The sequence below is a fragment of the Narcine bancroftii genome, chromosome 4, assembly GCF_036971445.1.
Source record: "Narcine bancroftii isolate sNarBan1 chromosome 4, sNarBan1.hap1, whole genome shotgun sequence".
Lineage (NCBI taxonomy): Eukaryota > Metazoa > Chordata > Chondrichthyes > Torpediniformes > Narcinidae > Narcine > Narcine bancroftii.
The window spans coordinates 239688998-239713827 of NC_091472.1; the positions used below are offsets into that span (position 1 = coordinate 239688998).

The 24830-nt window shown below is 38.9% G+C and overlaps 1 protein-coding gene and 1 pseudogene across 1 annotated transcript in view; both read right to left on the reverse strand.

The window, feature by feature from the left end:
- The window catches only part of pikfyve (phosphoinositide kinase, FYVE finger containing), a 133505-nt gene that overhangs the window by 57811 nt on the left and 50864 nt on the right, over nt 1-24830 (reverse strand). Inside the window, 4 exon segments of the mRNA XM_069934451.1 lie at nt 1761-1823; nt 2792-2959; nt 5986-6133; nt 10827-10938. Coding sequence (XP_069790552.1) covers nt 1761-1823; nt 2792-2959; nt 5986-6133; nt 10827-10938 — 491 coding nt within the window.
- On the reverse strand, nt 336-1482 carry LOC138760248 (large ribosomal subunit protein uL6-like; annotated as a pseudogene).

Genomic DNA, 24830 nt, shown 5'->3' on the forward strand with positions numbered 1-24830 from the left:
TTCAGCTGTCAGGACTTCCAAAGCCAGGGGAGTATGGCAATGCAAATTTAAAAGTAGAATGACTGACAAAGTAAAGCATCAATTAAAAAAATTAGTTGGCCAAACCAACTCCCACAAACCAGTTTCTAACATGATGGAGTCTGATTCAAGGCAGGTTCTCTTCCAGAGCATTTTCATTTTAATCTCAGACACTCAACCTATTTTTTTTAGTCATTAAAATTTAATTGAACTGCTATAATCATTTTTTTTTACCCCAACATATCCATTATTAAATGTTACTCTCCAGTCTGTGGTACAACTGTCTCCTTGTTGCTCCCATAGATGTCATCCAGGAATTTACGAATATCCTTCTTCACTGTGGATGCTTGCTGAATGAGAGCAGCTTTAATCCTTTATGTCTAAGCTGTAGTCTCAACAACTGCACCCTTCTCAGAGACGTAAATACCATCCAAGAATTTTTGAATATCCTTGTTTTTGACTGTTGTGGTCTGTTGGATCAGGGCAGTGGAATTTGATACTAATTCAATATCATTTCCCTCAAGAACAAGTTCATCTTTCTGGGTCCGAGAAACAATACATGAAACACCTGGCTTCATATGGACTCTACGAATATACTTCTCTCCCAAGAAGTTACGGATCTCTACCAGAGATCCTGCATCTTGAACAACCACATTGATAGGGAAATGAGCATACACAGACCTCATCGTGTAACAGAAACCTATAGTGACACCCTTGATCACATTCTCAACATGACTGCAGATTGTCTGGACTGTTGCTAGCTCCTTCCTGTTACCCCACCATTTGTCAACTCGAAGCTTCTTCTTCTTGATGGCAAGAAGGCTGAGCTCCAAGTTGATGTGATTAAATTGCCTTCATAATATTCCTTGGGGCCCCTTTACAATGACAGTACAGCCTTTTAAAGTCACATCAACTGTCAGGGATATCAACAATCTGGTTGCTGAGAATAGTCTTCCTTCTCGCTGAAGATGGAGGAAAGGAAATTGAGCGACACTCAACCTATTTATGGAAGGTATGATCAGCCCAATAAAATGAAAAAGTCTGTTTCCACATTCTTAAAGCCATGACTTTAAGTGGAAAATGTAATTACAGGCTAAAAACAGAGGCACAGAAATTCTATTTGTTGACTTTTTGGAATGTGATGGCATTTTAGAGGCACAAATCCAAAAATGCTATTGATTCTAACAAGTCATTCATGTGTAGGATATAACTATTTGTTGTCACATATCTATTTCACATTCATTTTGAGTTTTGCCATTCCAAATTTAGTGAATGGTATTTGTTAGTATTCATGAATTCTTTTGTTTGTTCACACAGGAATAACCTACTTATCTCAACTGATAAAAACAAGAATTGATTTATTACATAACCAGCAAACTGGGTTTGAATCCAGTGCCGTTCTCTATGACCATGCAAGTTTCCTCTGGGTGCACCAGTTTCCTCCCACTCTCCAAAAACGTACATGGTTTGCAGGCTAATTAGAGTTTTTGGATGGCATGGGCTTATGGATCTGAAGGGCCTGTATCCATGCTGATCCAGAGTAAAGTCATGGAAAAACAGTCACAACTTTTCTGTCTAAATGAAGTCACTTTCCCAATTGGTTAAGTGCACACCTCCTGTGATGAGCTTAAACTTGTTGATTAAACTCGCATACAAATATGACAGCAAATTATTTTGGTAATGAAATTAACATTAGAGATAAACATTTGTAATTCATATCTTCACAAACTTTTTTTACTTGCCTTTAATAAAAGCATCACTTATACCAATGATTTGTTGTACTCCATCTTCAGATACCAGGAACTCTGGCAAACAAATGAAGTAAATTGACTTTAGGAAGCTGTAAAGTTGAGTAGCTGTACATTTGTCAACTTGCTTTCAATTTTCTACAGGAAATAAAGTTAACATTTCACTTCTTTTTGTACAATAATATCTGGTTGTCAATAAAATATAAGTTTGTGTACGCCATTTCTGAGATTTGCTATATTCAAACATTAATTTTAAAAACTTGAATTTTTAATTTTAGCTAAATGCACATTACTGAATAAAGGAAGAAGTTAGCCATCAACAAGCTAGACACAGAGAAGAGTAAACAAAGCTTGTTATTTCACAAGATCAGGTCAAGAGTAAATACAACCAAAATTAAACAATACCTGATGTGCAACAAATGATAGCATCACACAAAAGCAAAGACATTAACTTAAAGACGTTGTGACACAAGAACAGCATATGGATAAAACCAGCAAAGCAATGACAAGTGATGATAACAAAAAAGAACGTCATCAAAAGTAGCAAGAAATCAAATCTGTGGCATCTGTAAAACGCTAATTAGTTGCAATGCAAAGATTGGCTGCAAAGCAGATCGAAGAATTGTAATGTTACCATGCAGGAATATGAGGAAAAAAATTCAATAGCATTGATTATTTTTTTTATATAGAGAGAAGGGATGAAGCTGAAGAGGGGTATGAGCAGAATAGGGGAAAATAATCAGGACTGTTTTACTGGCAAGCCAAGGTGCAAATACAGCCCAGTATTCAGGCATTATGTAGCCATTCCATAAGATGAATTACTTTTTGTTTTAAGAAAGAATATGGTTTTCTCCAGGTAAAACCTAGGATTCAAAACTCTACTCTAACCACCTGGAGTAAATTAATTAATTTTTCAGTAAAGTGTACTTTTACCTTGGTCATTACTTTTATCCAAAACCTTGGATGAAGAACTAAACTTAGTTCCTACACTGACTCCTGCATTGTATTTATTTTCCCTTCCATACCTTTCTGATCTGCTGGATGTGTTGGAACATACGGGTACTTGGAATGTTTCTTGATATGAAAGTTGACATTGTCCATTTCCACATTTAGGCTGATAGAAGCTGCAGAGTCACTGTCCACGACTGACTGAAAGCTGCTTACTGACGTACGCTTGCTAGGGCTGGAAAAGCCTGTAAAAAATTACGATGACTGTGTTCGTGGAAATTCAACCAAAGCACCTTCATAGCCATTAACATGCAGTCTGTGTAATGACTTGTGTCATGGCTTGTATTTACCTTTTATGAAAATGAAAACTAAGCCATTTGATATTCAATTCTGAATCGATTTGTTGTGTCCCAATGAAACTTTTAATCACAGTCATTGTGAACTTTCAGCACAGCTGTAAAATTGCAAGCAAAGTTGATTCTTGCAAAACTATGGTTTCCAAATAAATTAAAACCAAATTTAAAGAAAACCATAGTTTACTTAAAGTATGTGGTAACAATACAATATTGTTGCACGCCACTGCATTTTACAAAAATCACACTCACATTGCCCATTAGTTAGCTAATACTCCCAAGTAGTTGATTCCAATGCAGCCAACTAGAATGAGAATGATAGTGATCCAAACGGGAAAAGATATTAAATAGGAAGAGAGAAGTCTGACTGATATTGGCACATATACACCCTGATTAGACCAGTTTATGACACAATGTTTAAAAAAAAATTGTAGTCGTGTAACTTTTTTTTAAAAAATGATTTGCCTGAGAATAAAATGTTATGTGACATCTGTTCTTGTTAATTTCCTTATCAGTTCCCCAGGTCTTTTTCCATTCCTCCATTTGAAAACTTCATGCCGCTTCATATCTGTTATTGGTTACTTAGTTCTGTTTAGTAGGTTTTCCCACACTTTAGAAATATTTGGAAGTTGTCCCAACAAAGAACCCATATTCATGTTCAATGTAATCTTGAAGAATAACAAAACTTTGACAAACCCAAAAGAATTTTTGAGGGGAAGAAACACAGTAAGTTTAAAAATTAAATGAAGTAATGATGTGAAATTCACATGTAACCCACACAAAAATACACCCCAGGTTCTCTGCACAATTAGTTACAAAAGTCCTGTTTTATTTTTTGAAGATAGAATACAAACACGTTATGGAGCTATTCAGTTTTACAGCAGGGACATAGGCCTTTTGATGCAGACAATGTCCATGCTGAGCAAGTTGTCTAGGCCATCCCATTAGTCTGAATTTGGCTCATATCTCTCTAAACCTTTCCTCTCCATTTATTGGTTTAAATGTCTTTTAAACATTGCTATCCGTCTACCTCTACCACTTTCTTGAGCAACTCGTTCCATATACCTAACAACTTTCTTGAAATAACTCAATAATGCTCCCCCCTCAGGTGCTTGAGGGAGAAAAGTCCCAGCCTATTCCTATAACTCAAGCCAGTCAGTCCTGTAAACATTTTGTGAATCTTATTTTTATCTTTCCAGCTTAATCCCCTTACCTACAAGATTGATGACCAGAAATGTGAGAACAAAGTCCCAGCACTTGCACTCAATGCCTTGACCAATGAAGGCAAGCATGCCAAACTCTTCTATTATTATTTTTTTCTGCCAAACCTTTCTTCATGTGTAACCATATTCATGGAACTGTTCTAACTTTCTCTGTATTTTGCATATGTATTCAGTAAACTAAACAATCAAATAGCAAAACTGAATAGTTAACAACATAATACACATGTCTAATAATTTAACAAATAAAATGTAATTGTCTGCACTAAAATAAAACTTGCCTACAGATTAAACAATTTTTTGCAAAAAAAGGACAGATTAACCTCTTGGCTGCATTGAAAACCGCCCTGTAAAAAATGTACTGATTATGATACTGACTGTTGTATGAAGTTTAACTCCATATTTTAATGTATGGAATACATTAACTGTCAGAGAATGAAAGAATCTATAGATGTTCCACAAATACACAAGAGGTAGCTGGAAAAAGGATAATACACGAACAAACTAAAAAAAAACAAATGCCATTCCAAGTTAAAACTGTGGAAAGCAAACATATGCATGTCAAAGTTCAATTGCACAAAAACGTTATACTCAAATTTTATCTTTTTTTTTAAAAAAGTTACCCTATTTACATGTCAAAAGACAAACTTTTAAATCACCTATGAAATGGAGTACATAAATTAATATTGCTATGCTCATTGATATTAACCAACAAATTTTCAACAGAAAACTTAGTACAGGCTTAATATTCTTTGTTGTCTAGTTCTCTTTTCTTGACCCACATACCTCTAGCAGCCGTGAGGAAAGTACCTTATCTATAGATTCCTTTTTATCCCCTGGAGCTTGCAACAGAAGCACAATTCTAGACGGGAATTGCTGACCTTCTCTGATTACCTCCACAAAACATCACAAGGCTGATTTTATCAGATCGTACCACTGACCATTGCTGCTCATTTCACCTTCTTCCTTTCTCTAGACAATGGTTCAGTCTTTGTACCTTCCCAAAGTTACAGATTACAGTGCAATTTTGGATTACCGCATACAAACCATTGTGTTGAAATGAGCTGTCAGGCCATAGAGGTGTAATCACAAATTGCTTATCAGTTTTTAAAAAATTTGAGGTAAAAGATAACTTAAAGAATTTATGTCTCCAGAAATACTAAACAAAACCTGATGGCTGTTCTATTTGCATCAATGGAAACAATCCAGGCAGCCTATCTCATCCTTTCAACAATCACCATTACACAAAATCTATGTGTAATTGTATTAGATAAAAATCCAATTTATGAAACTACTCTACATTCCTTAATATGGTCTATCTTCAAGATCATAGGCTGCCAAGAAGACAAGGAATACATTCTGCTTGATATAACTCTGTTCTCATCATTCAAATTAGGCAGAAAGAACACTTTTCTCTATTTTCACGAAAATATTTTAACAAGTATCGGAGGTGAAACTCCTCTCAGAATGTATCCTGAGCAGCACTTTTCTTCACCTTCAATATTTGCAAAGGCACAAGTGAAAGGTTTTCCTCTCCTTTTGAGAAGAATGGAGAATAACTATACCACAGTATAAACAAGAACAAAAACTGTTGCACATTGAGAGCCACACAGATATGCAAATACTATCAAAGGATACTTTATCCACATGCCTTAAAGTAGCAGCCTCAATTACTGCATTGTTAAATGAGCTACATACTTTGCATGATTTCTTCTCCATCATCCTGCATCTGCTCAGTATCGCTGTCATCAAACTTGATGTCTTTAAACCATGATGGTTCTGAATTGCCTTCCACAGAATTTACTGAGTCGCTGTCTGGAGATGGTGTCTCAGAGAACTCTGTACTCTGAAATGTACACATTCATTTTCAACTCAGCAGTTAAAATTGACTAGAAATGAAAAAAAACTATCTATTTGAAACCAAATTCCGCTATTAAGTAACATTATTTTGTAACAGGTAGATTATAAATGTCACTATTCAAAAATAAGGAAAAACTATAACACAGACTAATGACTGCACAATGAGAAGTGTACAACCCAAGGCTATGACCATTGAACTCTCTCATTTTAGGTAACCCCCACCCTCTTCTGGTTCTACAGTTTCCATGTCCTTTACCTGTTCCATTTTCTAAGCCTATTTCAATACTTGTTTCTACTCCCTGCCCCCACCTTCACCTGTCAAATATTCAAATGTCTTTGTCCCTCTCTCACCCTTTTCCTCCATCTTTTTATACTTGTTATATCCACCATAGCCTAGAAGAGTCCTGATTCGAAACATTTTCTCCATGAATGTTGCCCAACTTACTGAGTCCTTCCAAATTCAAGGCTTGTTCAAAACTCCAGTATCTGAAATTTGTTTTTGAAATGCTGTTATCATAAACTTTGATTGACATTCAGAAAAAAGTAGTTCCTAAATTCAACAATTTCCTTTTACACCACTTCCATTTAACAAGCTTGCCTATTGTTTAATGACTCTAGAAGCATAAAATGTATACTTTTTAAATGAAAATGCTAGAAATGTATGAATGTATTCTATCTACAAGTCTTAAATTACTTAACTGTATCAAGTATTTTGTCATTTTATTGACAAATCCCCTCCAAAAATAAAAGGTACTCCTTCAGTGTTCAACTTGTTTAATTTTGTTTTTCTTGCATGCCAGAACAACATCACAAAACTACAGTTGAGAATGGGGAAAATGTTTAACTGCCCTAAATGGTGAATTTCCCAACCCTATGGCATTGTTACATCTCTATTCCAGAGTTACATCTGGAAAGTGAATGGAGATCTCCAGAGGTGGTTATGAAGGCTCAGATTCCACACTTAAGGGCATGTCTTAACCCTAACCCTTTATCCAAATTTTCCTCAGGATGTGCCTCCAAAAAGGTTTTTTGTCCCAGATTTTTATTTTTTAGATGCATCAATCTCAATACAGCAGATGCACCTGACAATTGGGATGCATTCTCAGAAACATGAGCTGTACTGTGCAAAAAGGGATTGTTATTGCATTTTATCCCATTATCGCTGTGCTAGGAATCTGCTCGGAATCTAGCAATGAATTATTCATTGCTGTGTGAAGAGACTGCCTTTTTTTAAAAATTAAAATTTTTCACACTATGTACCATATTAATCAAAATACACACAAAAATTTCCCTTTTGAATATACATAGTGGCATTTTCTCCCCTTTTTTCCCCCTCCCTTCCCTCCCTTCTTCCTTCCCACCCCCCCTCCAAACCCATTAAATGTTCAACATATACAATACAATGAAAGCATTAAACAATGTCATCACACAATGAAAATAAACAAGAAAATTGTGACATCTTCTTTTACACACTGGATCAGGTCATTTTGTCTTCTTCTCATTCTATCATTTTAGGGGGTGGAGGTCCGCGGTAGGCCCTCTCTGTTGTGTTCCATATACGCTTCCCAAATTTGTTCAAATAATGTGACTTTATTTTTTAAATCATGTTTTATTTTTTCCAATGGAATACATTTATTCATTTCTATGTACCACTGCTGTACTCTCAGGCTCTCTTCTAATTTCCAAGTTGACATTATACATTTTTTTGCTACAGCTAAGGCTATCATAATAAATCTTTTTTGCGCTTCATCCAGTTTGAGGCCTAATTCTTTACTTCTTATATTACTTAGAAGAAAGATCTGTGGATTTTTTGGTATGTTGCTTTTTGTGATTTTATTTAATACCTGATTTAGATCCTCCCAAAACTTTTCCACTTTCTCACATGCCCAAATTGCATGTACTGTTGTTCCCGTTTCCTTCTTACAGTGAAAACATCTATCCGATAATGTTGGATCCCATTTATTTAACTTATGGGGTGTGATATATAGCCTGTGTAACCAATTATATTGTATCATGCGTAACCTCATATTTATATTTCTTATAGTTCCAGAGCATAAATTTTCCCATATTTCATTTTTTCTCTTTATGTTTAGATCTTTTTCCCACTTTTGTTTGGGTTTATAGCTTATTTCATCATTTTCCTTCTCTTGCAGCTTGATGTACATGTTTGTTATAAATCTTTTTATTATCGTTGTTTCTGTAATCACATATTCAAAGCTGCTTTCTTCTGGTAATCTCAGTCTGCTTCCCAGTTTGTCCTTTAAGTAGGTTTTCACTTGGTGGTATGCAAACATTGTACCCTGAGTTATTCCATATTTGTATTTCATTTGTTCAAATGTTAATAAATTATTTCCCAAAAAACAATTTTCTATTCTTTTAATTCATTTTCTCTCCCATTCTCTAAAGGAAAGGTTATCTATTGTGAAGGGGATTAGTTGATTTTGCATCAATAATAATTTTGGTAGTTGGTAATTTGTTTTTTTCCTTTCTACGTGAATCTTCTTCCATATATTGAGTAAATGGTGCAGTACTGGTGAACTTCTATATTGCACCAGTTTTTCATCCCACTTATAAAATATATGTTCTGGTACCTTCTCCCCCATTTTATCTAGCTCTATCTTGGTCCAATCTGGTTTTTCCCTTATTTGATAAAAATCTGATAGATATCTTAATTGTGCTGCTCTATCATAATTTTTTAAAGTTTGGTAGCTGCAAACCTCCTTGTTTGTACCATTCTGTTAATTTATCTAGCGCTATCTTCGGTTTCCCCCTTTCCATAAGAATTTCATTATTATTCTCTTTAGTTCATTGAAGAATTTCTCTGTTAAAGGAATTGGTAACGATTGAAATAGGTATTGTATCCTTGGGAAGACATTCATTTTAATGCAATTTACCCTCCCTATCAGTGTTAGTGGCAATTCTTTCCAATGTTCTAAGTCATCTTGTAATTTCTTCATTAATGGTTGATAATTTAATTTGTATAGGTGACCTAAATTATTATCTAATCTAATACCTAGGTATCGGATTTGATGGCATTATTGAGTGGTTGTGGGTGAGTGTTGCAACTGCTCAGCATTGGGACTAGCAGAGTAAATGCTCAATATGTTGGGAACTAACAGTATCTGCTCTAGGTGTTGATGGAGTAATGAAATCCTACAATCAACGCAGCAACTCGTGTTATATGTAATGAAAGCTGTTGCAATTCCCCCACATTTTTGCTCAGCAGTTCTCACTTCACCAGAGACACCTTGATGGTAATGTCAACAAACTTCACTGGCCTGGATCGAGTACCACAAAGAAGTGTCCGCGCTGGGCAAAGACATGCAGCTAAACAAAATGTAGGGGAGACAATGGTTCCCATAGCATTCAATAGGCAGGATGATGAGATCTAGCTGTCTGTTAGCATGTGGAACAGGAACTACTCTTCCTCAGCAATGGGTCAGCCAGGGTGCAGGATCTACCTTTCAGATCTGTGCAAGTTCAAGTGTATTGTAACAAAGTTAATTATACAGGACTACATTTTGGCGTCTGCACCACTTACACCAGTACATTGACAGGGTAACACCAGCAGAGGGCAGGGATTGGAACCAGGTTCTCTGCATAGAGCATATGGCCAGAAGTGCAATAACAAATCACCACCACACAGGATTACCACTGCACACAAATGGTGGAGCAGTCCAATCGTCAGCATCAAAAGGTGCTCAAGTTCCAAAAAGAGCAAAACATAAAGGACTGCAGATGCTGTGATTGCACTGAAACACACCAAAATGTTGGAGGAACTCAGTGTCCATAGGAGACATTTCCTCCAGCGTTTCTGTATGCTTTTACTGCAAGACAGAGGCCTGCTTTGTTGATATATTCTCTGCCAGTAAAGTTGAAAAGAGGGAAAGAGAAGGAAATAACCCTTTGCCAGAAGTACTGGGCTTGCACAGAAATGTCTCAGTCGTTACAGGAGGTTTGAGATTGCAGGTTCAGAAGCCCAAGTCATCTCAGCATCACCTTGTAGAGATCACCCTTGATTAGGGATCACTGTAACAAAAAGGGGAATAAAGTGTGGGCGGGTAAGTGGAGCTGAGCCCTCAACCAGATCTGTCCCGATCTTATTGAATGACAGAATCTAGATGACCTCCTCCAGCTTCAGATTCTTAAGGATTCCCCTCAGTTTTGCCAAGACATGAAGCAAATTGATCAAGTTAGCTCTTTAATGCCCACAACTTATTAAAAAATGGTGATAAGAAGTCAAGTGACTTGGGAGTTTTTTTTTCCTGCTTTCACTATCTAGTCTGAATATTTGTGGACAAGTTCATTTATATGATAGCAAAATCAAATTTATTTAGAATACTGTGTAAACTTAAAGTAATACCATTGAATGAGGTGAATACAGTGAACAACAGATTTTCGATTGCAAGGGGTTATAATGTAACAGCCACTCTGGAAAATTTGATAACTATTTTTCCCTTCTTGCTGTGTTTACCTCATTTAATTTTTACTGTTTCTTCAGTACACAAAGAAGAGGCATTTAATATGGCAAAAATAAACCAAAAATGTTAAAATTAGATTGTAACACATTATTGTGGCAGTACAGGTGACTTACCTTGATTTTATATGTAAATAATACAAAACAAAAAAGACTGCTTTGTGTAACCAGAAACAAGCAAGTTCATGCTTTATTCAGCTACCTGTAAAGGCTTGTACAAGGCATATTCATCTCTGAAGAGTTGGTCATGATGAGTTACACAGTCAAGCCATCTTCCATCCAATAATGCTTGACCAATGGCAATTGCCTGTGCTCTGAAAAAGAAGTGAAGTATATACCATTGCAATGCTAATAGGAAGGATTAACAAGGAAAAAAAAATTACATTTTAAAACTCAGCATTACACATTTCTACATTGCTATTAAACCTCCAGCAAGTGGGTGTAAATTCTTATTCCAAGATACAAGACCACAAAATTTCAGAGCAGAATTAGACCATTCTAATTAGGCCAAATCAAGGCTGATATATTTTTCCACTCAACCACATTCTCCTGATTTCTCACTGCAACTTTTGACGCCCTTACTAATCAAAAACCCATTAGCCTCCACTTTAAAAATAGTAAAATCCCCATTATCTTGCACTCAATCAACCAGAAACTCAAACAACAGGCAAAAAAAAAATTTTTTAAGTTTAAAATTGTAAACGTAAAGGCTCTCCAAAGTAACATACAACCCTTGGGAAGCATTCAGCCAGCGGAGCGCCCTGGTCACGTTCCGCCCACAGCTGTTTGAATAGTGTTTGAATAAAATGGATGCAGAGCTGGCCATTGTCACTCGCCACTGCAGCCTCTCTCCCAAAGTGTCTCTTTATCCCTGCCTACTAAGAGTCTATGTCTTTAATAGTATTAAGTATATCAGCAAGGCTTTATTTGTAAACTTGGGAGAGGGGGTTTTAATTATGATGGCAGCACAGATATTGTAGTGGCTAGTGCAACACTGTTATGGCGCCAATGACTGGGGTTCGATTTAAATTTAAATTTTGTAAGTTACTGGAATTACTTGATTAAAGTGAACTTTACACAATTAAAGACTACAGTACTGATTTTTTTTTTAATTACTTTACACTTTGTCTTTTAAAAGGTGTATTCTTAATGCAGATGTATTCATTAGGCATTATAAGAGTTAGCCTAAGTCAACTAGAAAATTCACATTTCTCTGGCACCCGGGATCCCAGTAGGTGTTGGGGATGATGGGGATTTTACCGTACTGAATACCATAAATTCACCACCATCTGACTTCATCTCTGTAGTGAAGGGACATCCATTTATTTCAAGGTTATGACTACTGGTCCAAAACTATCTCACTACTTGAATTATCTTCTCCAAGTTTACCCTTTTCAGGCCATTCCACATAAATTTCAATGAGATCTGCCCTCATCCTTCTAAACTCCAGCAGGGATAACATTCAAGAATCAATTTATTGTCATGTAATAAAGACAATGCAATATGACACAATATTTGATTTTATCGACCATAAGGTTGACCAAATCGACAAATTTGCCATCAGCAGATGCACTTCTTATAGTCAAAGAAGCAAGAGAGTTCCCTCAGTGATATTGAGTATCTGTAGATTCAACTCCAGATACACAGCATCTAGTCCAAACCATCAGCAGCCCAAACCTCTGACATGATCAGGAAGCCTTCATTGCCCTCAACACCCTCTTACATCCCATTTCCAATACCTGGTGCCCATTCAGCCAGTCTTGAACCAGTCTCCAGCAGTCCGCAGCCTGGTATTAATGCCTCAACGGTAGTTGCCAGCAGCCCACAGCCTGCATGGGCTCCTTGTCTCGAGTCACCAACAGCCTGCCACCTATTTTTCATCAACCGCAGAACCATTCACTGGTTCATTGCCATGGCCACCGTCTCATGGGTAGTCTCCTCTGCTTCTCTGGTGTCCTGTGCCAGTCCGCTTCCACAGATTCTACAACTCCTTGTGGCTGATGCCGATCATAGGCGCCGCCATATTAGATACCATCGTCAGCTTTATTAACAGGCCATTTAATGCCTATATGGAGTTGACAGCAGGTGGACATGGCGATTAGACCATGTTACAGCAGTTCTGGCAACGCAGCCATACAAGTTCAGAGGCATCAAATATTCCACTTACAAATGTTCCAGGATAATTCTCAAACATTCCTTTGGTCCCTGTAAATCCTGGGACATTACATCAGGTGCTCTACACACAATTAATTCTGCTTGACCCATTTAAAATGTGTTATGAAATTTAAGCTTTGGAGAGGAAACATTTATACGCCCTTATTTCCAATATTAACTCAGAATTTCATAACATAGAAGTTGACTTGTGATTAAATTTAAAAAAAATACTTCAGAAGTGAAAAGAAAATCTAATTTCCATCTGCAAACTTTATGAAAGGAAATTAGATGAAAAATAAATAAAACAAATTGAACTACAGTACCACTGATTATCCAAAATCAGATTCTCCGAAATCCACATTTATCCAAAACATTTTTTAAATTTTAGAAAAATGACGCTATCCAAAACAAATCAGAAATACTCATTTATCTAAATTTTTTCTGAGTTGAACTGACCTCACAGATTGAAAGAATTCACTCAACGTGAAATTATAACAATTATCCTGGTTTCAGATATCTCCTTCCCCTCTCTCTTTCTATTTCTTCTTTACCTTCCCCCATTGACTTTTCTCTCCAATTCTCTTCTCAAACGGCATGCCATGATCTCCCAGTGGTCAGAAGAATCCCTTGTCCCAGCGTCATCAAGGAGAGTAGCCTCCCAGGAAGGAGCGGGATCATCAGGTTCCTGGGCAGGTGTCGGTGATCGGCGGCAGCCAGCATTTTTTTTTGGTGAGAATTAAACATTATTTTAATGCTTAAAAAGCCTTCCCTTGTTGTTTGCTGTTGTTTAAACGGTTACGAGTGATTTGCTGTTGCAACTGGGCTGTTTTTTCAAAAATGACCAATTGTACTGTGCTGTCCAAGAGCAGTGGAACAGACTAGAGACGCAGGCTGTTAGCTCGAGTGTCACAGCAGAGTGTTTATACAAACTTCACGCGCTTGCTTATCAGGCCAGCAGTCGGGGACCGCGCATACACCCCACTGCTTGCGTCACGCTCACGCAAACGCACATGTCAACTTCTGTTCTGAGGCAGAAGAGACTGGTACGTGTCGTGACTGCCCCACTGACCTCATGTAACAAGCAGGGCTAGTTCGTCACGACAGAGTTGCACTCCTGAACACAGTTATCCAGAAAGAAAACGTTTATCTGACATAAGCCCAGTCCCGACCATTTCAGATAATTGGAGTTGTAGTATTTTGTGTTTACACAAAAATAATCTCACGAAATGTCTCATGTAGAAAAAATCTTTTAAGTTCAATGACTTGATAGAGCTAAATGTGGTGGTGATTTTTTGCAACATTCAACAGGAAGCTACATTGGCAAAGACAGGGAAATTGGGATTGTTAATTCACTTTAATCACCAGAAGATGACAAAATTAAAGTTTCAAATGAAAACAGAAGCAGTATACGACCAAGTGGAAAAACTCATAGGAAGACATGAAACAAATGGAAAATAAAGCAGAGAGAAAGCTATAATGAAAATACAGAAGTTACAAGCAGCAAGAGAATGAGAGCTTGGAGGACAGAAAAGGGACATCAAGAACCTAAAATGGATGAGAGGGGGGGGTGGGGGGGTGGTTTGGGAGGAAAAGGGGGGGGAGAAAAAGTCACTGTATATGTGTGAAAAAGAAATAGTGTATATCATGGCTAATGTGATTTATGGTGTGAAAAATAAAAAAATTTAAAAAAAAAAAAAACCTGAATACCAAGAAAGTGCAATAAAGAGTGTGAAGTATTCTGAGTAACACAAGCTGTCAGTGAGAAGATATATACACTTATTGAGCAACATACACAAAACCATAGGAGCAGAGGTTAGCCATTCAGCCCATTGAGTCTGCCCCACCATTTAATCATGAATTGATCCACTTTCCCATTCAGCGCCATTGACCATCCTTCTCCCCATAACCATTGATGCCCTGACTATTCAAGAACCTACCAATCTGTCGTAAATACATCCAATGAACTGGCCTCCACAACCACCGTGGCAACAAATTCCACAGATTTACCAGCCTCTGGCTGAAATTCCTATGCATTTCTATTCTAAACAGACACCTTGAATCCTGAAGTTGTGTTCTCTTGCCCTAGACTCTCCATGCTCTCATTCTCTTGCTGCTTGTAACTTCTGTATTTTCATTATAGCTTTCTCTCTGCTTTATTTTCCATTTGTTTCATGTCTTCCTATGAGTTTTTCCACTTGGTCGTATACTCCATGACTCAGAGATTCCCCCCTTCATTCTCCTAAATTCAAATGAATACAGCCCAAGAGCTGTCAAATACTCCTCATACGATAAGAAATAGGAGCAGGAGTAGGCCATCTGGACAAGGAGGCCTCTCTGCTATTCAATGTGACCATGGCTGATTGGATGATGGGCTCATCTCCACCACCCGTCTTTTCCCCAAATCCCTTAATTCCCTTACTATGCAAAAAATCTATACAAACTTGTCCTAAATATATTTACTGAGGTCCCCACCACTTTTTAAATGAACAGCAAATTCCACAGATTTACAACCCTTTGAAAAAAGCAGTTCCTCCTCATCTCCATCTTAAATTTACTACCCTGAATTTTGAAGCTATGTCCCCAAGTTCTGGCTACCCCTCCAAAAGTAAACAACTTACCTACCTCTATATTATCTATACCTTTCATAATTTTAAATTTCTAAAAGATTCCCTCTAAAACCTCACAATTGGAGCAATTCCAGATGACTCAATCTCTTCTCATTAACCCTTCATTTCAAGTAAGAAGACCCGAACTACATGTAGTACTCCAGATGCAGTCTCACCAGAACTTTGTACAGTTGCAGCATAAGCTCACTGCTCTTAAATTAAATCCCTCCAGCAATGACCAGAATTTAATTTGCCTTCTTGGTAGCCTGCTGCACCTGCAAACCAAACTTTTGCGATTCATGCACAAGCACTTCCAAATCCTTCTGCACAGCAGTGTGCTTGCCATTTAGGTAATATTCTGATCTTCCATTTTTCCCTTCAAAAGTGGATAAAGCCACATTTGCCAACATTGTACTCTATCTGCAGACTTTTGTCTACTCACTTAACTAATCAAAATCTCTCTGCATCTGTATTCTCGGCACAATTTGCTTTTCCACTCAATTTAGTATCAACAAACTTAGATCAGAATAGGAATTTATTGTCATGAACAACAAGCAATGAAATTTGGTGTTTTGCAGCAGCATCAAAATGCAAATTTTGTGTGTGTGTGTGTGTGTGTGTGTGAGTGAGATTGCGCTTCTTTTGTGTGAGTGTGAGAGAGTGAGTGAGTGAATGCACGAATGTCAGGTTCTGATGGGCGAGACATACCTACTGTGGAGTCAGTGTAGTAGGGCCATGGTGAGTGTGTTTCTGCACTCCTGCAACAGGCTGAAAGAGATTACCAGGAAATTGGGCCAGTGGTGGATCATGCCCTACATCAGGTCGGGCATGAAGTGGAGTTATAGGTGCAAGAAGAAGTGGGGGCGTCGGTCTGAAGTGCTCGACAGGCTCAGGAGACAGCCATTTAGAGCATTTGTCTTGTGAATACCAGATCACTAACAAAATGGATGAATTTAAACTGCAGATTTCCAAGAATACGCTCCTTGATGACTGCTGTATTATGCTGATAACAGCAACATGGCTACAACCATTTATCCCAGATGCTGCTGTTGAACTAACAGACCAGACAGCGTTCTGCTGGGACAGAAATAAGGACCCTGGTAAAAGCAAGGGGGGTGGGGGGGGGGGGGAAGAAGGGTTATGCATATGGTGTTTATCAACTGGTGCACAAATGCAGAAATCATAGTCATTATTCTCCAGATTTGGAGTACTTGGTAGTTGAATACAGACCTATTTACCTCCCATGGGAGTTTACTATTGTAATAGTTACAGCTGTTTATATTCCACCAATGCCAATGTGAGCACAGTTTTGGGTTTCCTTCTCAAAGCTATTAACTAACAGAGTAATCACCCTGAAGCAGTTCACATCATTGCTGGAGATTTCAATCATGTAGATTTGAAGGAAGTCCTCCTGAAATTTGAACAGTATGTCACCTGTGTGACTAGGCGGGGGGAAAGGTTTTAGAGCAATTTCATTACCACATTTAGGCTGGTTGGATCACCTTTCCATACTTTTAATTCCAGCAGGAAGGCTCCATCCACTGTAAAGATCGTGAAGACATGGCTGAAAGGAGCTTCCTTGGAATTCCAAGATTGCTTTGAACTGACCAACTGGGGCATTTTCAAAAGTCAGGATTTGGAGAAGGATATGGCTGCAATATTCAGATATATATATAGAACTGTGTTGACAACATTACCATCGACAAACAGATCAGGGTGTATCATACTCAGAAGCCCTGGAGGAACAGGGATGTAAAAATTCTTCTCAGGGATCGCAATATCGCTTTCAGGTCAGGTGATAGAGTATTGTATAGTGCGGCTAGAGTCAACTAGAGGAGAGGTATCAAGGATGCTAAAGCAGCCTTTAGGAGGAGGATTGAGGACTACTTCAATGATAATGAACACTGGCGAATATGGAAGGGCATCCAGCACTTCACCTATAAAAACAATGACATGACTGTTGATGGTAATGTTAGGCTGGCCGAAGATCTCGACCATTTCTTTGATTTTGATTTGAGGTGGCAGAAAAGATAGACAACACACTCACTGCCCTAGTCATGTCCTCACTATGCAAAAACAGGATGTGAGATGGGTACTTAGAGTGGTGAACCCAAGGAAAGCCGCCAGCCCTGACGGCGTGTCAAGCAGGTGCAAACCATCCAAGGTCTTTACGAAGATTTTCAACAAGCCCCTGTCAAAATCTATCATTCTGCCATGCTTAAAGGTTGTTACAATCATTCCACTGCCTAAGAAGGTTATCAAGGGCCTCAATGACTATTGTCTGCTTGCTTTAACACAGGTCATCATGAAGTGCTTTGAGAGGCTGGTTTTACAGCACATTAAAGCCAGTCTCCCTCCCACCTTCGATCCACACCAGTTTGCTTACAGGGCTAATAGGTCTACTGTGGATGCTACTGCCACGACACTTAGCATTGACCCACTTAGAACAGGGGTGCTATATGAGGATGCTTTTGCTAGACTTTAGTTCTGCTTTTAATACTGTTATTCCAGGCAGACTGATTTAGGATTTTCCACATCTATTTGTCTATGGATCAAGGATTTTTTAACAAATTGTTCCCCGACTGTAAAAATAGGCACTCATTACTCCACTACTCTCCACACTTAGCATTGCTTCCCCACAGGGCTGTGTTGAGCCCAATGTTGTACTCTCTTTATATCTACAACTGTGCCTCCAAGTATTCCCTGAATACCATCATTAAATTGCAGATGACACAACTGTGGTTGGGTTCATTTCAAGGGCAACAAGTCAGCCTATAGTGACCAAGTCCAGACTGTCACTGTGGTGCTCGGAAAACAATCTGGCATTGAATTCCCTGAAGACTAAAGAGCTCATAATAGATTTCAGGAGGAACAATATGGCCCCAGCTCCATTGGATATTAATGAGGACTGTGTGGAAAGGGTTACGAGTTTTAAGTGTCTGGGACATATTTGGTGGAGGATCTTTCATGGACTATTAATAACACTTCTATAGTCAATGTCTCCATTTCCTGAGAATCCGTAGGAAAATCAATCTACAGAAGTTATTGGGTGTCCTTCCAGTGCTACTCTATTGAAACTGTGCTGACTTACTGCATTCCCATGTGATTGGTCAGCTGTAAGGCAGCAGATAAGACAGATCTTCAGAGTCCCAGAAGATCAGTGGGTGCTCCTTGTCCAGTGGAGGATTTATTTCAATTTCACTGGATCGGGAAGGCAGCCAATATCCTGAAGGACTCTACTCACCTGGGCCATCATTTGTTTGACCTATTACCCTCGGGTAGATGATTATAGGTCCATTAAATCACGGGCGAACAGACTCAAGAACAATTTCTATCCCAGAGCCGTCTGATAATTAAACTCCCCCAATTAGTGCATTTTTGTATTGTTTTAATGTTTTTTTTTATACTTGTTTTTATGCACTCTTGCATGTTGTATTTATGAGTACAGCAGGTTGCATTTTTTAATTTTGTTGTGTTTTCTTTCACAACAACAATACTTACTTTAGGCTCCTGCACTTTTTTTTTTACTGATGGTAGCAGAGTCAAGAGGGCATGGCCTGGGTGGTGGGGGTGTTTGAGGATAGAGGTCGCTTTTTTAAGACACCGGCTCATGTAGATGTCCTCAATGGAGTAGAGTTTGGTGCCTGTGATGTCGCAGGCCAAATGAACAATCCTCTTAAGTTAATTCTAGTTCTGAGAGTTGGCACCTCCATACCAGGCAGTGATGCAGCCAGCCAGAATGCTTTCTACGGTACACCTGTAGAAGATGCTGAGAGTCTTCAGCCACATACTAAATCTCTTCAGACACCTCACAAAGTATAGCACTGGTGAGCCTTCTTTGTAATTCCATCAATGTGGAGGCTCCAGGACAGATCCTCAGAGATGCTGACACCCAGGACCCAGAAGTTATTGACCCTCTCCACTATGAAGCCCTCGATAAAGGCTATTTTGTGTTCCCGACTCCCTCCTGAAGTCCACAATCATCTCCTTTGTTTTGTTGACGTTGAGTGCATGGTTCTTGTCATTACAACGTTCAACGAGTTGATCAATCTCCTTTTTTTTTCAAAAATTGTGGTGACATTTTAAATATACAATATATTAAACTTTTTCTCACAAACACAACAAACAAAAAAAACCATCCCTCCCTTCCTACTTCCCTTCCATACATACAGATCCGTTCACTGACAGAGCTTATGTATATTCTAGTATATCGAGTACAGTTGGGAAAACTACATTTTTGTGTGTGTGTGTATATATATACATATATATATATATATATATACATATATAGTTACTTTTATACCATCTTTTGTTCCTTTAAAGTACTGTATCTGGGCCTAAGTGGTCCAGGTATGGCTGCCAAACCATTACAAAAGTGTCATTTTTCTTCAAGTTGTATGTGATTTTTACCATATGCATACAGTTGTTCATTTCCGCAGTCCATCGTGCTATAAGTAGAGGCGAGTCGGACTTTCAAGTAATCACGATACATTTTTTCGCTACTGCCAGACTGGGCAATTGTTGTTGAGGCAGCTCACTCTGCTCTTCTTTGGTACTGGGATGACTGATGCCCTTTTGAAGCAGGTGGGAACCTCTGACTGCAACACTGAGAGGTTAAAAATGTCCAAGTACACGCCGGCTAATTGGTTGGCACAAATTTTCAGTAGCCTGCCAAGTTTGCCATCAGGGCCTGACACCTTGTGAGGGTTCACTCTCTTGAATGATGTTGCCCTCAGAGACAGACATCACAGGGTCCTCAGCCTTTTCATGGATATCTAGTAGTCACTGTTTGGTTCTTCTCAAAACAGGCCTAGAAGGCATTAAGCTCATCGGGTTATGAAGCATCACAGCCATCTATAGCTTTCTCTCTCACTGTATAGGTTGTAATGGCCTTCACTCCCTGCCATAGCTGGCATGTATTGGTCTCTGTCTCTAGCTCCCTCTGGAATTGCCACTTTGGTTCAGAGATGGCTTTTGCAGGTTGTACCTGACATTGTAAAGATCCCAATCCCGGTCTTAAACGCCCTTTTTCTTGCCCTTAGCAGGTTGTGAATTCTCTGATTCATCCAGGGTTTCTGGATGGGGAGCACCCAGAATTTGTGCTTGGACACACATGAATCCACACAGGTCTTGAAGTCAGTGACACCGGTTTCATATTCATTCAAGTCTATGGATGAGTTTTTGAATATGTTCCAGTCCACTGATTCAAAGCAGCCCTGCAGACGCCCCCCCCATCTCCCTCAAACATACTTTCGCCATCTACACCACTGGTGCTGGGGTCTTCAGTCTCTGCTTGTGCACTAGGATTAGAAGTACAGCCAGGTGATCAAACTTGCCAGAGACTGACCGGTGTGGTCATAGTATGGCTTGGTATCCATTCTTCAAGGTGGTATAGCAGTGGTCGAGTGTGTCAGTTCCCTTGGTCTTGCATGTGACATGTTGGAGGTAGTTTATCAGAGACTTCAGATTGGCCTGATTGAAGTCTCCCACAATGATCAGGAAAGCATCAGGATGTGCCTGGGGCTACACTACTCTCTGTCCCCTCTTCCAGATCGTTTATGCATATCGTGAACACCTGCAGTCCCAGCACCGACCCCTGTGACACACCACTCCCCAACAAATGCCAACCAAAAAAAAACACCTGTACCCAACCCTCTTCTTTCTATTGGTTAATCAATCCTCCATGCTAATACATCATCTTCAACTCCATGCATTAATAATATACTTAATATTATAACCCTTTCACTCCCGGAAGTTCTAAGAACTTCTACATTATGGAAGTTGATACAGCAAGTCATGTGCTGTGGGACAGCACAGTAGCAATACATTTTAACTGGACATTTATTCAAGTTTATTGTCACCTGTGTAATGGATTAATATGGGAAGATTAATAGGTTACATACATAAATTTTAAAACAGATCTTATTTGAAAGACTGAAGAATTCATATTCAGGAACATTGCAAAAACTATGGAGAATTTTATGCACATTTCACAAGTAGGTGCTAAATGAAATAACATAATGAAATGAATAGCCATTGTTTTGGAGGTGACAAACTGTCTGTTCAAGTACCTACAGGGTGCTCACAGAAAGGTCACTCCTTGGTTTTGTTTATCTAAGACAACAGCTTGATCAAGAGAGAACTCTGGTTTGCTGAAGAAGATGGGGGTTTTTGCAAGTGAGAAAGTCACATGGGCTTCCTCGCAGTTGGCACTTGAAGAGAGAAAGAAGAGAAGTTCAACAAGCTCTCTCAGCTAGTGTATGTGTGACACTGAAAGGAGCTGAACAGTGCAAACGAGAAAAAGCTTATTGAAACTGAAGAAAAGCTCCAGAGAGGCTGATGGCTGAAAGTGCTATCCATCTGATGTTTCTCCTGGAATAAGTGGAACAGAAAGGAACTCTGTGGTGGCCTGAAAGAAAGAGGTTACCATCTGGAAAACCCTGATGGGGCAAGGTTCATCAGCGAGACATTGAGGTGACTAATGGTGGTACCTCAGTTGTGGAAATCCTGGAACAACAAATCTCTCTCTTCAAACCCTACAAAAACCTTCCTGAGCGATAAACATTAACCTGCACCAAAGCCTGATGAATTTTATACTTGTTAAATTCTGTGCACAGTATAATGATTGCCTGCATCCAGAGAACTTGGAAGAAGGAGCAGTGATATTGAACTGTGAACCAAATAACTTTTCTTAAATTTACACACATATCATACACGTGCACTTAGAATTAGAAGGGAGTTAATTTGGGTTAGTTAAGTATAGAGATGTTAAAGTTTGATTCTATTTTCATGTAAAGTTGATTAAAAACAACTTTTGTTTTAAAAACTACTTGTCTTGGTGAATGTCTATTGCTGCTGGGTTTTGGGGTCCTTTGGGCTCGTAACACCTGTACCAAAGTGCAATGATAGCTTGCTATGCGACCAGTCTTGCTGGTCATTCCATACCCAGTACAGCAAATACAACACAATATAGAAGTCTATAGAACAATTAACCATATAACCATTTATGGAGCGGAAACAGGCCATATCGGCCCTTCGAGTCTGCACCGGTTCACTGGAACAACTCCACAAGCTCAACCCTCAAAGAACATTCACAACAAAAGGGTGCAACACATGTCAGAATTTTGTGGGTTTGTCACGGCACAGCAGTCAGAGCCGAGGCCGTTTCATTTTCTTGACTTTACCTGGTCGGGACAAGTTGCCCCCCTCACCGTGCCCAAACAGCTGTAGGGTAGCCAGGTAAGGCGGGGCGGTGAGACCTATAGTCGTGCTCTCACAAAATTTAATAGGGTTGCCAAATATTTTTGAAAGTATCGTATTTTTATCAAGTTTTTAAGTGACTTTCTCCAGGGGAACACAGCTCCAACGTATAATGCTCAGGCAGGAGTTGGATTTCCAGGTATCCGCTATGCACTTCCTGGCCACTGCCGATGCGATCATCACAAATTGAATTTAGACAGCTTCATTGTAAGTCTCATGTCCATTATATTTCCCAACAGGAACAACTCAGGGACCTGCGGGGATTCTTTACCTATGATTTTTCTTAGGACTTGACTGAGCTCCACCCAAAAGGGCTTCACTTTGGCGCATGTCCAGGATGTGTGCACAAAGGTTCCTGTCTCAGTGCCGCATCTCAAATATTGATCTGATCATTCTGATTTAGATCTGCTCAATTTTCATGGCGTAAGGTATAGCTGGTGCAGAAAATTGTACTTGATGTTGTGCCGTCCTATACATTCCTTCCAAAAAAGGTCCTAAACTGCCTCTACCCCATAACTCTCTATTTTTCTTTCATCCATGTGTCTGATGAGCATGAGTGTAACAGGCAGTAGTCAGTGAGTCAGGACAGCCAATTTCTTCAGCACGGGGATAAAGGTGGCGGCTTTAAAGCACGTTGGGACCACAGCACTTCTCGGGGCGATGTTAAAGACATCGGCAAGACCATCTGCAAGCTAAGCCGCAGATCCCAAGCATTCTGTGGGAATGTTATCTGATCCAGTAGCTTTCTGCAGCTTGCTTAGCTCTCTTTTCATGTCAGCCACTGCAAGACACAGCACCTGGTCATTTGGAGAAGAGGTGGTCCCCTGCGCTGCAACGTCTTTTTTCACCTCAAAGTGCGCATAGCAGTTGTTCAGTGTGTCTGGGAGGGAGGCATCATCATCACAGGCAGATGGTGTAGTCCTGTGGTTGATGTTTTGGATGCCCTTCCACATGTGTCGCGTGTCTGTGCTGTCCAGGAAATGACTATGAATGCGCTGGGCGCACACACAAGCTTTTTGTCTCTGATGGGCTTGGACAGATTGGCTCTTGCTAGGGTTACCTTGTTGTCAGCTCTGAAAGCCACGTCTCGGTTCCTGAGCAGCACATGCACCTCCGCTGTCATCGACGGCCTCTGATTAGAGCACGGTATGATGGTTACAGGCACAGGGATGTTGTCTGAATACTTACTGATGTAGCTTGTCACTGATGCTGTATACTCCTACAGATTTATACAGTCGCCACCAGAAGCTGCTTCCTTGAACATGTTTCAGTCAATGTGCTCAAAGCAGTCTGGTTTTCTTTTTAAAATATTTTTATTGAGTTCAATATAATAATCTCATATACATGTTGCATTGACATAATAGAAGGAAATATCAACGTATACAGAATATATAACTGGTAAAAATGTTCTAATTAACAATTCGCCATTTTCATTATTTAATTGTTAATTAATATTATTAAGATTAAAAATTAAAATCACATGAATTACTTTATAAGCAATCTCTTCATAACTTGCTAAAATATCAATTAATATTATAGTCTAAGACCATCATATATCAACTCCAATAATTATGAAACAAAAACCATAAAAAATAACACTAAATAACTCCTCCCTCTAATCAAGGTTACTTATATATTTAAAAAAAGAACAAAGAAACTGGATTGGATTGCTACCTTCAGAAGCCAGACAGAGAATCTCTGGAGCACCCCAACAGCCCAAAACTGTCAACTATGATAATATTCTATGAATGAACCCCATATCTTTTCAAACTGGAACTTTGTATTTTATATCTAATTTTTTTTTCGAAACTTAAATATGTCATTACATCATATGGCCACTGCCCATGAGTCAGTGGAAGTTCATCTTTCCACTTCATTAAAATGCTTTGTCTGGTTATCAGTGTACTAAAAAGCTAAAACTTTCCCAAGATACAGATAAAGGATTCATCGGATCATGAATGAAGCCAAACAAGGCAATTAAAGGGCATGGATCTATTTTAGTCTTAAAAATCATTGATTAAAAATTGAAAAATGTTTCCCCAAAATCTTCCTAATTTGGGACATTCCCAAAACATGTGGATTAGTGAGACTTCTAAAATTTTACACCTTTCACACAATGGATTTACATGTGCATAAAAATGAGATAATTCAAGTTTAGGCATATGTATTCTCTGTTCCTCTTTAAA